General features: G+C 62.4%; 1 protein-coding gene across 1 annotated transcript; it reads right to left on the minus strand.

The window, feature by feature from the left end:
• Nucleotides 1–654: 654 nt before the first annotated feature.
• DUSP11 (dual specificity phosphatase 11) lies at nucleotides 655–10,324 on the minus strand. The gene is made up of 9 exons (XM_071579117.1): nucleotides 10,245–10,324; nucleotides 8,064–8,139; nucleotides 6,681–6,812; nucleotides 4,671–4,794; nucleotides 4,153–4,213; nucleotides 3,720–3,766; nucleotides 3,488–3,563; nucleotides 2,345–2,473; nucleotides 655–1,199 (listed from the first exon to the last, which is right to left on the minus strand). The coding sequence occupies exons 1-9, from the start codon at nucleotides 10,277–10,279 to the stop codon at nucleotides 1,007–1,009; spliced, it is 873 nt and encodes a 290-aa protein (XP_071435218.1). The 5' UTR covers nucleotides 10,280–10,324; the 3' UTR covers nucleotides 655–1,006.
• Between the last annotated feature and the right edge of the window lie 1,888 nt (nucleotides 10,325–12,212).

Raw genomic sequence — 12,212 nt, forward strand, 5'->3', positions numbered from 1 at the left:
CCCCTTCTCACCCCAAACTGCCCCTTCTCCCCCCCAAACTGCCCCTTCTCTCCCCCAAACTGCCCCTTCTCCCCCCCAAACTGCCCCTTCTCCCCCCCAAACTGCCCCTTCTCCCCCCCAAACTGCCCCTTCTCACCCCAAACTGCCCCTTCTCCCCCCCAAACTGCCCCTTCTCGCCCCAGACTGCCCCTTCTCCCCCCCAAACTGCCCCTTCTCGCCCCAGACTGCCCCTTCTCCCCCCCAGACTGCCCCTTCTCGCCCCAAACTGCCCCTTCTCACCCCAAACTGCCCCTTCTCGCCCCAAACTGCCCCTTCTCTCCCCCAAACTGCCCCTTCTCTCCCCCAAACTGCCCCTTCTCGCCCCAAACTGCCCCTTCTCTCCCCCAAACTGCCCCTTCTCGCCCCAAACTGCCCCTTCTCACCCCAAACTGCCCCTTCTTGCCCCAAACTGCCCCTTCTCACCCCAAACTGCCCCTTCTCACCCCAAACTGCCCCTTCTCTCCCCCAGACTGCCCCTTCTCACCCCAAACTGCCCCTTCTCACCCCAAACTGCCCCTTCTCGCCCCAAACTGCCCCTCCTCACCCCATCCCATGGAATGCCCCCCCCGGCTCCCCACCCCGCAGGGATTTACTGCACCAAACACTGTGTGACAAGCAGAAACCCCCAAATCCTGTATTTTCCAGCCCAAATCCCAGTTTCTCCCGTCAGGGAAGCGCGAGAAGCCCTTTCTGCTGAAGGCTGAGGATGTTTTACCGGGACCATCCCAGCCCCGAGTCCACGTTTCTCCTCCACATCCCCCCGGGCTGCAGAACCTTCCCGGGAGATGCCCCCGGGCTGGGGGAGCAGATCCAATTAAAAAGCCGAGCTTTGTTAAGCCTGATTGGCAGTCCTGGCACCTCATCGGCGCCCCAGGGGGTGCCACACATCGCTGGAGCTCCAGCACATAATTCCTGGAGTTCCGACACGTTATTCCTGGAACTCTGTCGCGACATCCCCGGAGCTCTGTCACGACATTCCCGGCTGGTCTGGCGCGGGTTTCCTGCGCCGGTGGCGGCGCCTCCTGCCCGGGGTGGGGCCGGGTCGGGGCTGGGGCAAGGACAGTCCCTTGGCTGGTGCCTCCCAGCAGTTCCCCGGGGCCAGGCTGAGCGGCCGGCCCTGCTCCGGGGCTCGGGGCTTCCTCTTGGGAATGCCGGTGCTCCTGGGAAGGGAAAGCCGGGATCAGCCCCTGTTCTGCATGGAGGGGCTGCCAAGAGGGACACCCAGCTCGGCAGCTCCCAGCCTGGCTGAGCACAGCATGGGAATCTCTGTCCTGGCACCACCAGGGAGACCAAATGTGTCCCTGACGTGGATTTGGAGCTCCCACATGTCCTGATGTGGATTTGGAGATCCCACATATCCCTGACAAGGATTTGGAGATCCTACACATGTCCCTGACGTGGATCTGGAGCTCCCTCATGTCCCTGACACAGACTTGGAGCTCCCACATGTCCTGATGTGGATTTGGAGATCCCACATGACCCTGACAAGGATTTGGAGATCCCACACATGTTCCTGATGTGGATCTGAAGATCTGAAGTTCCAAAACCCTGATGTGGTTTTGGAGCTCCCACACGTCCCTGACGTGCATCTGGGGCTTCCACACATCCCTGACATGGATTTGGAGCTCCCACACGTCCCTGACGTGCATCTGGGGCTTCCACACATCCCTGACATGGATTTGGAGCTCCCACACATGTCCCTGACGTGGATCTGGAGCTCCCACATGTCTCTGACATGGATTTGGAGCTCCCACATGTCTCTGACATGGATTTGGAGCTCCCACATGTCTCTGACATGGATTTGGAGCTCCCACATGTCCCTGACGTGCATCTGGGGCTTCCACACATCCCTGACGTGGATCTGGAGCTCCCACACAGCCACAGTCACATCCCAGCTGGAATGTGCCCCCCAGGACCAGGGGAAGCTCCTTCCCTCACTCCCCGTGCCCTGCTGAGCCCAGGAACAGGGAATGCTCCACTGCACTCTCAGGGAGGAGCTGCCTCCTGGGGCACCTGACTCAAAATCCTTCAGTCCCAGGAACATCTCGGCCTGGAGAACATTCCAGCCCCGCTGGGAAGCTGCTGCAGCCCTGGCTGGATGCCATCCCACACCTCCAGAGGCACAGGAACATTGATATTCAGGCTCTGCACAAGCCTCCAGGAGGTTTTGCCCACCCAAAGCAGTGGGTGGGTCTTGTGTGAGCTGCACCTCCTAAACCCCCAGCTGGAGGTGTTCAAACCCAAGGGAGCAGCTCCGTGTTGGGCTGCTCAGCTGAGGGCACAGGGGAGAGGGGCAAACACCTACCTGGGCACTGCCAAGGGGGTCTGGGCAGAGCAGTGTGGGTGGTGCTCCACCATCTGCTTCTGGGGCCTTGCTGGGGCACTGTCCTTTGCCCTGAGGGGGCCTGAGCCCAAACTCTGCAGGCCACAGTTCCTGGAAGAGATTCCATGTGCTCTGTGCCCACACAACGCCCACAGAGGGATCACAGCAGCTCCTCCACACCCAAACCCACCCCTGTGTGCCACTGCCCACCCAGGAAAGGGAGGGACAAAGGGAAAAAGGGAAAGAAAAGGATCCTTAAAACCAGTTAGAGAATCCCAGAATGGTTTGGGTTGGAAGGGACCTTGAAGATCATCTCATTCCACCCCCTGCCCTGGGCAGGGACACCTCCCACTGTCCCAGGGGGCTCCAGCCTGGCCTTGAACACTCCCAGGGATGAGGCAGCCACAGCTTCTCTGGGAATTCCAGCCCAGCCCTTTCCCACCCTCACAGCCAAGAATTCCTTCCCAATATCCACCTAAATCACTTTTCCAGTAGGAGCCATTCCCTGTGTCCTGTCCCTCCATCCCTTGTCCCCAGTCCCTCTCCAGCTCTCCTGGAGCCCCTTTAGGCCCTGGAAGGGGCTCTCAGGTCTCCTTGAGCAACCTGTGCTGGGGCTTCCCCACCCTCCCAGCCAACAATCCCTTCCCAATATCCCACCTCACCCCACTCCCTGCCAGTTGAAATCCATCCCAGTGCCAGTTGAACCCCAAGTCTTTCAGCTGCCTCTGGGCTGGAGCTGAGGAGGGGCTGAGACCCCCAGAGCTGCTGGTGGGACGGAGCTGGAGCTGCCAGGGATGGGCAGGAGCCCTGGAATGGGCTGGGATGGAGGGACCTTGAAGGTCACCCAGTGCCACCCCTGCCCTGGGCAGGGACACCTCCCACTGTCCCAGGGACACCTCCCACTGTCCCAGGGGGCTCCAGCCTGGCCTTGGGCACTCCCAGGGATGGGGCAGCCACAGCTTCTCTGGGAATCCCAGCCCAGCCCTCCCAGGGAGGAATCCCTTCCCCCTTGTCCTGTGCTCCCACCTTCCCCCCTCCCTTCCTGCAGCCACCCAGGCTTATCCTGCTCCTTCCCAGCAGCATTCCCAGGTGCCATCCCTCCCTTCTGGACACAGCAGGACTCACTTTTTCCCAGCTCTCTCCTGGAGATCCTGGATGTAGTTGGTTCTCTCTATGGGATGCCCTCGGGATTTGTTGAACACTGCAGAGGGACAGGGCAGAGTCACAACAACACCCTGGCCAGTGTCACCTTTGGGGTTCAGGAGGGTTTGAACCCCTTCAGGCAGGCACAGCTCCCTCCCTGTGCCATCCCAAATCCCACTGAACATTCCACAGCCCAGCAGGAACAGACACTCACACTCTATTGCAGCGTTGGGCTCCATGCCCTCCACATCAATCAGGTACCTCAGCAGAGAAGGAAAACACCAATTAAACACAATTAACCATCCACAGGCTGGTGGTGACTCAAACAGGAAAAAACTGGGAAGTTTGTGGAGCTTTTAAGTGTCAGATTGGAGTGTCAGCACCTGCCCTGCTGAAACTGGGGATAAAGGTGCCCCTAATGAAAGGTGAAGCTGGAATTGCACAGATCACTCAGCTCCATTCCCTGGGCTCTGATTCCTCCTGGAAATGCCACCCCTTTGCCAGGGACAACTCAGCCCTTTGCCAGGGACAACTCAGCCCTTTGCCAGGGACAACTCAGCCCTTTGCCAGGGACAACTCAGCCCTTTGCCAGGGACAGCTCAGCCCTTTGCCAGGGACAGCTCAGCCCTTTGCCAGGGACAGCTCACCTGCACACCAGGTATCCAGTTCTGTTCAGGCCATGAGTGCAGTGAACCCCAATGAGTTTATCTGGAACACACAGAGCCAGGGGCTGGTCAGGGGCCCCTTCCCCAAAATCCCCCCAGGACAAGCCCATCCATCCATCAGACCCTCCATCAGACCCCCCAGACTAAACCCAATGGCTAATTAGATAGAACTCATTAACAGAACTCATTAATTCTGGCAACTCATCTGCACAGTCCTACATCTAAAACTCAGTCAAAGCTCCAATCCCTGACAAATTATCCCAGAATTCTGGGATGGTTTGGGTTGGGAAGGACCTTGAAGCCCCTGCCCTGGGCAGGGACACCCTGGCTGCTCCAACCCCATCCAGCCTGGCCTGGATTGGCAGAGCCAACAGGAATTCCTGCCCCATAACAAACCCCTGGACATTCCCGTGCCAAGGGAAGGGGAAGGAATTCCTGCTGTTCATTAAAGCACCACTGGCCCATCCCAGTAACAGTAAAACAGAGAATTCCACACTCACCATTGTCTTTGTTGTCTCTCAAAAACTTCTTCACGACACATTTGAACCGAAAAATGGTCTCTTTGTTTGGGATTTCGTGGCCCATGGTCAGGATTTTGGAGTAGCAGAGCGTGGCTGGGAGCTCCTGCAAGAGACACAGTCCAAGATTCCCCAAAATCCCACAAGGATCCTTGTTCATTAAGGAACCAAAAGCCAAAAGGTGAGACTTTCAACGAGCCCAAACCAGCAGCAACACAGTTCTAGGTCAGAAAACTTGTGCTTCAGCCCCTTGACATGGCACCAACATTCCAGACTTTTTCCTGCCTCTCCTTCCTCCCTGGGGAGGCTGGAACAGTTTCCCAAGGAATCATCCACACCCCCAGAGCTGTCTGCAATCAGCTCCTCACTCAGCACAGCCCAGCAAACCAGCTCTGGGGTTGGAGACCCCAGGGGGGAGCTGAGCCAGGACAGAGACCCCCCCGGCCCCTCCCTCCCCTGCCAAGGCTCCAGTGCCCCCCAGTGCCCCCCAGTGACTCCCAGTGCACCCACAGTGCCTTCCAGTGTCCCTCAGTGCCCCCCAGTTCCTCCCCCCCAGTGCCCCTCAGTGCCCCCCAGTTCCTCATCCCAGTGCCTCCCAGTGCCCCCACAGTGCCCCCCAGTGACTCCCCAGTGACTCCCAGTGCACCCACAGTGCCTCCCAGTGTCCCTCAGTGCCCCCCAGTTCCTCCCCCCCAGTGCTTCCCAGTGCCTTCCAGTGTCCCTCAGTGCCCCCCAGTTCCTCCCTCCCAGTGCTTCCCAGTGCCCCCCAGTGCCTCCCAGTGCACCCACAGTGCCTCCCAGTGATGCTCAGTGCCCCCCAGTTCCTCGCCCCAGTGCCCCCCCAGTGACTCACAGTGCCCCCACAGTGCCTCCCAGTGACCCTCAGTGCCTCCCAGTGACTCCCAGTGCCCTCCCAGTGTCCCTCAGTGCCCTCCCAGTGTTCCTCAGTGCCTCCCAGTGATGCTCAGTGCCCCCCAGTTCCTCGCCCCAGTGCCCCCCCAGTGTCTCCCAGTGTCCCTCAGTGCCTCCCAGTGTCTCCCAGTGCCCCCCGTGCCTCCCAGTGCCCCCCCAGTGAATCCCAGTGCCCCCCCAGTGCCTCTCAGTGCCCCCCAGTGCCTCCACAGTGCCTCCCAGTGTCCCTCAGTGCCTCCCACTGCCCCCCAGTGCCTCCCAGCGTCCCTCAGTGCCCCCCAGCGTCGCCCAGTGCCCCCCAATGCCTCCCAGCATCCCTCAGTGCCCCTCAGTGCCCCTCAGTGCCTCCCAGTGCCCCCTCAGTGCTTCCCAGTGCCCCCCAGAGTCACCCTGTGTCACCCAGTGCCCCCCAGTGTCACCCTGTGTCACCCAGTGCCCCCACAGTGCCCCCCAGTGACTCCCCAGTGACTCCCAGTGCACCCACAGTGCCTCCCAGTGTCCCTCAGTGCCCCCCAGTTCCTCCCCCCCAGTGCTTCCCAGTGCCTTCCAGTGTCCCTCAGTGCCCCCCAGTTCCTCCCTCCCAGTGCTTCCCAGTGCCCCCCAGTGCCTCCCAGTGCACCCACAGTGCCTCCCAGTGATGCTCAGTGCCCCCCAGTTCCTCGCCCCAGTGCCCCCCCAGTGACTCACAGTGCCTCCACAGTGCCTCCCAGTGACCCTCAGTGCCTCCCACTGCCCCCCAGTGCCTCCCAGCGTCCCTCAGTGCCCCCCAGCGTCGCCCAGTGCCCCCCAATGCCTCCCAGCATCCCTCAGTGCCCCTCAGTGCCCCTCAGTGCCTCCCAGTGCCCCCTCAGTGCTTCCCAGTGCCCCCCAGAGTCACCCTGTGTCACCCAGTGCCCCCCAGTGTCACCCTGTGTCACCCAGTGCCCCTCAGTGCCCCCCAGTGCTTCCCAGTGCCCCTCAGTGCCTCCCAGAGCCTCCTGGTGCCCTCCCAGTGCCTCCTGGTGCCCTCTCAGTGCCCCCCAGTGCCCCCCAGTGCCCAAGGGGATGCCATGGGAAGCCCAGCTGGGCCCCCACACCAACCTCTGGCCCGTAGTAGCGCCTGGTGTAGGTGAGGTCGATGATCAGCCCCAGCTCCTCCTTCCTCTCCTTGATCTTCCTGAGCAGGTCTCGAGGGGAAAACCTCTCCTCTGGAGGAAGATTCCTGTCAAAACTCTGAGGGGAAACCATGTTGAGGAGCAGACATTAAACTGGGGGGTGGGAAAAGGCTCCAGAACGTGCCAAGGACTGGGGAGAAGGACTCAGAGGCTGAGGCAGGTGGGTTATGGGGCAGTCAGGGAGGGGTTTGGGGTGGAGGGGCCCTGAGAGCTGCCCCAGTGGCTCCCCCTGCCTTGGGCAGGGACAGGCTCAGCCCTCAGTGCTGTGGGACTGGATGGGAAACAGCCCCAGACACTGAAGGTCTCTGTAAACAAACAGGTCTGTGGCTCAAACACACGGAATGTCAGACTGACTCAGGCTGGGAAGGACCTCCAGGATCACAAACCCCACCCTGTGCCCAGCCCAGAGCTCTGAGTGCCACCTCCAGGTGTTCCCTGGGCCCCCCCAGGGGTGGGCACTCCAACCCTCCCTGGGCAGTGCCAGCGTTTAACCCTTCCCATGAAGGAATTCCATCCCATGGAGCCACTCCCTGAGTTCAGGGGGGTTGGGACAGCAAGTCATGGAGTGATGGAACAGATCCCTGGGCTTGGTTGAGTTGGAAAAGCTCTCTGAGGTCACAGCCAAGGCCACCACTGCCCATGTCCCCAAGTGCCACCTCCACAGGGATGTTCAGTGTCCCCAGGGATGGGCACTCACTCCTGTGCCAGCTGGGCAGCCCTTTCCATGCAGGAATTTCCCCAGGGTCCAGCCTGAACATCCCTTGGCACAGCCTGAGGCCATTCCCTCTCCTGTCCCTGTTCCTGGGGCAGAGCCCGACCAAACTGGCGGGATGTTTCTCATGGAATCATGGAATGGTTTAGGGTGGAAAAGCCCTCTAAGGTCATGGAGTCCCCTTGTTCCCCAGCACTGCCAAGGCCACCACTGCCCATGTCCCCACAGGGATGTTCAGTGCCCCCAGGGATGGGCACTCCACTCCTGTGCCAGTTGGAAATTCCATGCAGGAATTTCCCCAATATCCCCCTGCCCCTGCCCTGGCCCAGCCTGAGGCCATTCCCTGTCCTGTTCCTGGGGCAGAGCCCAATCCCCCCCTGGCAGGGGGTTCAGAGAGGCAGAAGGTCCCCCCTGAGCCTCCTTTCCCCCCCCTGAGCCCCCCCCAGCTCCCTCAGCCCCCCCAGCCTGGCTCTCCCTCCCCACTCCCAAGCCCCAAATGTCCCATTTGAGAGAACTCCCCCCCTAAAGCTCCACCAGGTGACCCCTCCCCATGGCTGCTCCCCCACCCCACCCCCCAGGGCCCTGGGGGTCCCTCACCTTCTTCAGGGGCACCTTGAAGGCGATGAACCGTGTTCCTGGCATCCTCCTGCCCAGGGGGATGTACTCAGTCCACCTGCAGAGGGGCACGGGGGGTAAACTGGGCACAGACCCCACACCTGGGACACTCAAACCCCCCTGGGCTGGGGACCCTCAACATACCCCCCTGGGCTGGGGACCCTCAACATACCCCCCTGGGCTGGGGACCCTCAACATACCCCCCTGGGCTGGGGACCCTCAAACCCCCCTGGGCTGGGGACCCTCAACATACCCCCCTGGGTTGGGGACCCTCAACATACCCCCCTGGGCTGGGGACACTCAACATACCCCCCTGGGCTGGGGACCCTCAAACCCCCCTGGGCTGGGGACCCTCAAACCCCCCCTGGGCTGGGGACCCTCAAACCCCCCCTGGGCTGGGGACACTCAAACCCCCCAGGCTCGGGGACTCTCAACATACCCCTGGGCTGGGGACCCTCAAACCCCCCTGGGCTGGGGACCCTCAAACCCCCCAGGCTCGGGGACCCTCAAACCCCCCTGAGCTGGGGACCCTCAAACCCCCCCTGGGCTGGGGACCCTCAAACCCCCCTGGGCTGGGGACCCTCAAACCCCCCAGGCTCGGGGACACTCAAACCCCCCTGGGCTGGGGACCCTCAAACCCCCCCTGGGCTGGGGACCCTCAAACCCCCCCTGGGCTGGGGACACTCAAACCCCCCCTGGGCTGGGGACACTCAAACCCCCCTGGGCTGGGGACACTCAAACCCCCCCTGGGCTGGGGACACTCAAACCCCCCCTGGGCTGGGGACCCTCAACATACCCCCCTGGGCTGGGGACCCTCAAACCCCCCTGGGCTGGGGACACTCAAACCCCCCCTGGGCTGGGGACACTCAAACCCCCCCTGGGCTGGGGACACTCAAACCCCCCCTGGGCTGGGGACCCTCAACATCTCCCAAACCTGGGGACCCCCAAACCACCCCCTCCCTGGATCTGGAGACCCCCAAACCCTCCCCTGGTTTGAGGACACTCCAATTCTCCACACCTGAGGACCCTCAATCTCTTCTTGCCCAGGGACCCTCAAACCCCCCAGACCTTCAAACCCAGGACCCCCAAACCCCCCTGGCCTGGGGCCTCTCCACCCTCCCCTGTCCCAGGACCCTCAAACCCCTCCCCCAGAGACCCCCAAAACCTCTCCAGGACCAGGGAACCTCAAACCACCTCTGGGACCTTCAAACTCCCCCCAGACCCTGACAGGGACCCTCAACCCCCTCCCCAGACCCTGACAGGGACCCTCAGCCCCCCCCAAACCCTGACGGGGACCCTCAAACTCCCCCCCCAGACCCCGACAGGGAACTTCAAGCTCCCCCCCGCCCAGAGCCCGACAGGGACCCTCAAACTCCCCCTCAGACCGTAACAGGGACCCTCAAACTCCTCCACAGACCCTGACAGGGACTCTCAGCCCACCCCAGATCCTGACAGGGCCCCTCAAGCTCCCCCCAGATCCCGACAGGGCCCCTCAAACTCCCCCCAGACCCCGACAGGGCCCCTCAAGCTCCCCCCAGATCCCGACAGGGCCCCTCAAGCTCCCCCCAGACCCCGACAGGGCCCCTCGAGCTCCCCCCAGATCCCGACAGGGCCCCTCGAGCTCCCCCCAGATCCCGACAGGGCCCCTCAAACTCCCCGCAGACTCTGACAGGGTCCCTCGAGCTCCCCCCAGACCCTGACAGGGTCCCTCGAGCTCCCCCCAGACTCCGACAGGGCCCCTCAAGCTCCCCCCAGATCCCGACAGGGTCCCTCGAGCTCCCCCCAGATCCCGACAGGGCCCCTCAAGCTCCCCCCAGACCCCGACAGGGCCCCTCAAGCTCCCCCCAGACCCTGACAGGGTCCCTCAAACTCCCCCCAGACCCCGACAGGGCCCCTCAAGCTCCCCCCAGACCCCGACAGGGCCCCTCAAGCTCCCCCCAGACCCCGACAGGGCCCCTCAAGCTCCCCCCAGACCCTGACAGGGTCCCTCAAGCGCCCCCTCACACTCAGAGCCCCCCAGCTCCTCCCCACGCCCCCCGTGACGGGGCCTCGCAGCGGCGCCGCCGCTCCCGGGGCCCGGCCGGTCCCTCCCGCGCGCGGGGCTGCCCCGGGACCCTCCGGGACCCCCCCGTGTTCCCCCAGCCCCGGCCGGGCCGCGCTCACCGCTCGGGGACACGGGAAGACCCTTTGCCCGCCATGGCTCCGACAGCGACACGTCACTTCCGCTTCCGGTTCCGGCCTCCCTCCGCCCCGGCCCCGCGAGGACCCGCCAGGCCACGCCCACTCTGGAGGCCACGCCCCTCATGGAGACACCGCCCACACGGATGAGGCCACGCCCATCTGTCACGAGACCACACCCACAACTGTGGGCCACGCCCCCCAGCGCTGCGCGGCTCTGTCGCCGCCTGGAGGTCACGAGTGGGAACGACAGTCCAGGGACGGGAGAGGGATCGGGACCAGGATCAGGATCGGGAGCAGGATCAGGATCGGGATCGGGAGCAGGAGCAGGAGCAGGAGCAGGAGCAGGACCAGGAGCAGGAGCAGGAGCAGGAGTAGGAGTAGGAGTAGGAGTAGGAGTAGGAGCAGGACCAAGACCAGGACCAGGAGCAGGAGCAGGACCAAGATCAGGATCACGATCAGGACCAGGAGGAGCAGGAGCAGGAGTAGGAGTAGGAGTAGGAGCAGGACCAAGACCAGGACCAGGACCAGGAGCAGGACCAAGATCAGGATCACGATCAGGAGCAGGAGCAGGAGCAGGAGCAGGAGCAGGAGCAGGAGCAGGACCAAGACCAGGACCAGGACCAGGAGCAGGACCAAGATCAGGATCAGGACCAGGATCAGGATCAGGATCAGGATCAGGACCAAGATCAGGACCAGGACCAGGATCAGGATCAGGACCAAGATCAGGACCAGGATCAGTATCAAGACCAGGATCAGGACCAGAAGCAGGACCAGGACCAGGAGCAGGAGTAGGAGCAGGAGCAGGAGCAGGACCAGGATCAGGATCAAGATCAGAATCAGGATCAGGACCAAGACCAGGATCAGGATCAGGACCAGGACCAGGACCAGGAGCAGGACCAGGACCAGGAGCAGGACCAGTGTCACTGCCCCAGTAGCAATGTCACCACCCCAGTACCAGCATCACTGTCCCAGTGCCAGTCTCTGTGCCGGTCCCAGCATCACTGTCCCAGTGCCAGTCTCTGTGCCGGTCCAGCATCACTGTCCCAGTGCCAGTCTCTGTGCCGGTCCAGCACCACTGTCCCAGTGCCAGTCTCTGTGCTGGTCCCAACCTCACTGTCCCAGTGCCAGTCTCTGTGCTGGTCCCAACCTCACTGTCCCAGTGCCAGTCTCTGTGCTGGTCCAGCATCACTGTCCCAGTGCCAGTCTCTGTGCTGGTCCCAACCTCACTGTCCCAGTGCCAGTCTCTGTGCTGGTCCAGCATCACTGTCCCAGTGCCAGTCTCTGTGCTGGTCCAGCATCACTGCCCCAGTCCCAACACCCCAGTGCACCCCAACAGCAGCATCACAACCCCAGGACTGGCAGTCCCACCCTGCACCAGTACCGGTACCACCATCCCAGTACCCTCAGTACTGCCACCCCCACTCCATGCTGGCACTGGCACTCCCACTATTGGCATCCCCTACCCCATCCTGGCACCAGTATCCCCCAAATCAGCATCTCCCCTCATTCCCAGTACCCACAGCTCCAGTTCCAGCACCCCCACTCACCAGGAGCAAATCCCACCAGCACCCCCTGGGGACCCCCACAAAGGGCCACCCCACGGACGCCCCATCATGGCCACAGCTACTGGGAGCACCAGTTGTCTCTTGGGGCAGGAAGAGGGAAGACAAAAAACACCCAAAAGTATCCCCAAAATCATCCCATCCCACCAGTGGGGCAGGATGGGGCAGCACAGACATGTGGCATGGCAGGGTCCTGGTGCCACCCCACCCCTTGTGGGCAGGGAAATCACAGCCCCACAGAAATGTCATTGCTGGGGTGGGAGATTGTTGGGATGGGAAATGAGGGTGGGAATGGGAAATGAGGGTGGGGGTGGGAAATGAGGGTGGGAATGGGAAATAAGGGTGGGAATGGGAAATAAAGGTGGGAATGGGAAATGAGGGTGGGAAT

This window comes from Pithys albifrons, chromosome 29 (genome assembly GCF_047495875.1).
Source record: "Pithys albifrons albifrons isolate INPA30051 chromosome 29, PitAlb_v1, whole genome shotgun sequence".
NCBI classification, from domain to species: Eukaryota; Metazoa; Chordata; class Aves; order Passeriformes; family Thamnophilidae; genus Pithys; species Pithys albifrons.

What these genes read in the sequence shown, in the direction of transcription:
- DUSP11 (XM_071579117.1), bottom strand. Translation starts at nt 10,279, where the DNA reads ATGGCGGGCAAAGGGTCTTCCCGTGTCCCCGAGCG. An exon ending in GCCCAACGCTGCAATAGAGT is followed by an intron (nt 3,564 to 3,719) that starts GTGAGTGTCTGT and finishes GTCCCTCTGCAG; the next exon opens with TGTTCAACAAATCCCGAGGG. An exon ending in CAGGAGAGAGCTGGGAAAAA is followed by an intron (nt 2,474 to 3,487) that starts GTGAGTCCTGCT and finishes AATCTCTTCCAG; the next exon opens with GAACTGTGGCCTGCAGAGTT.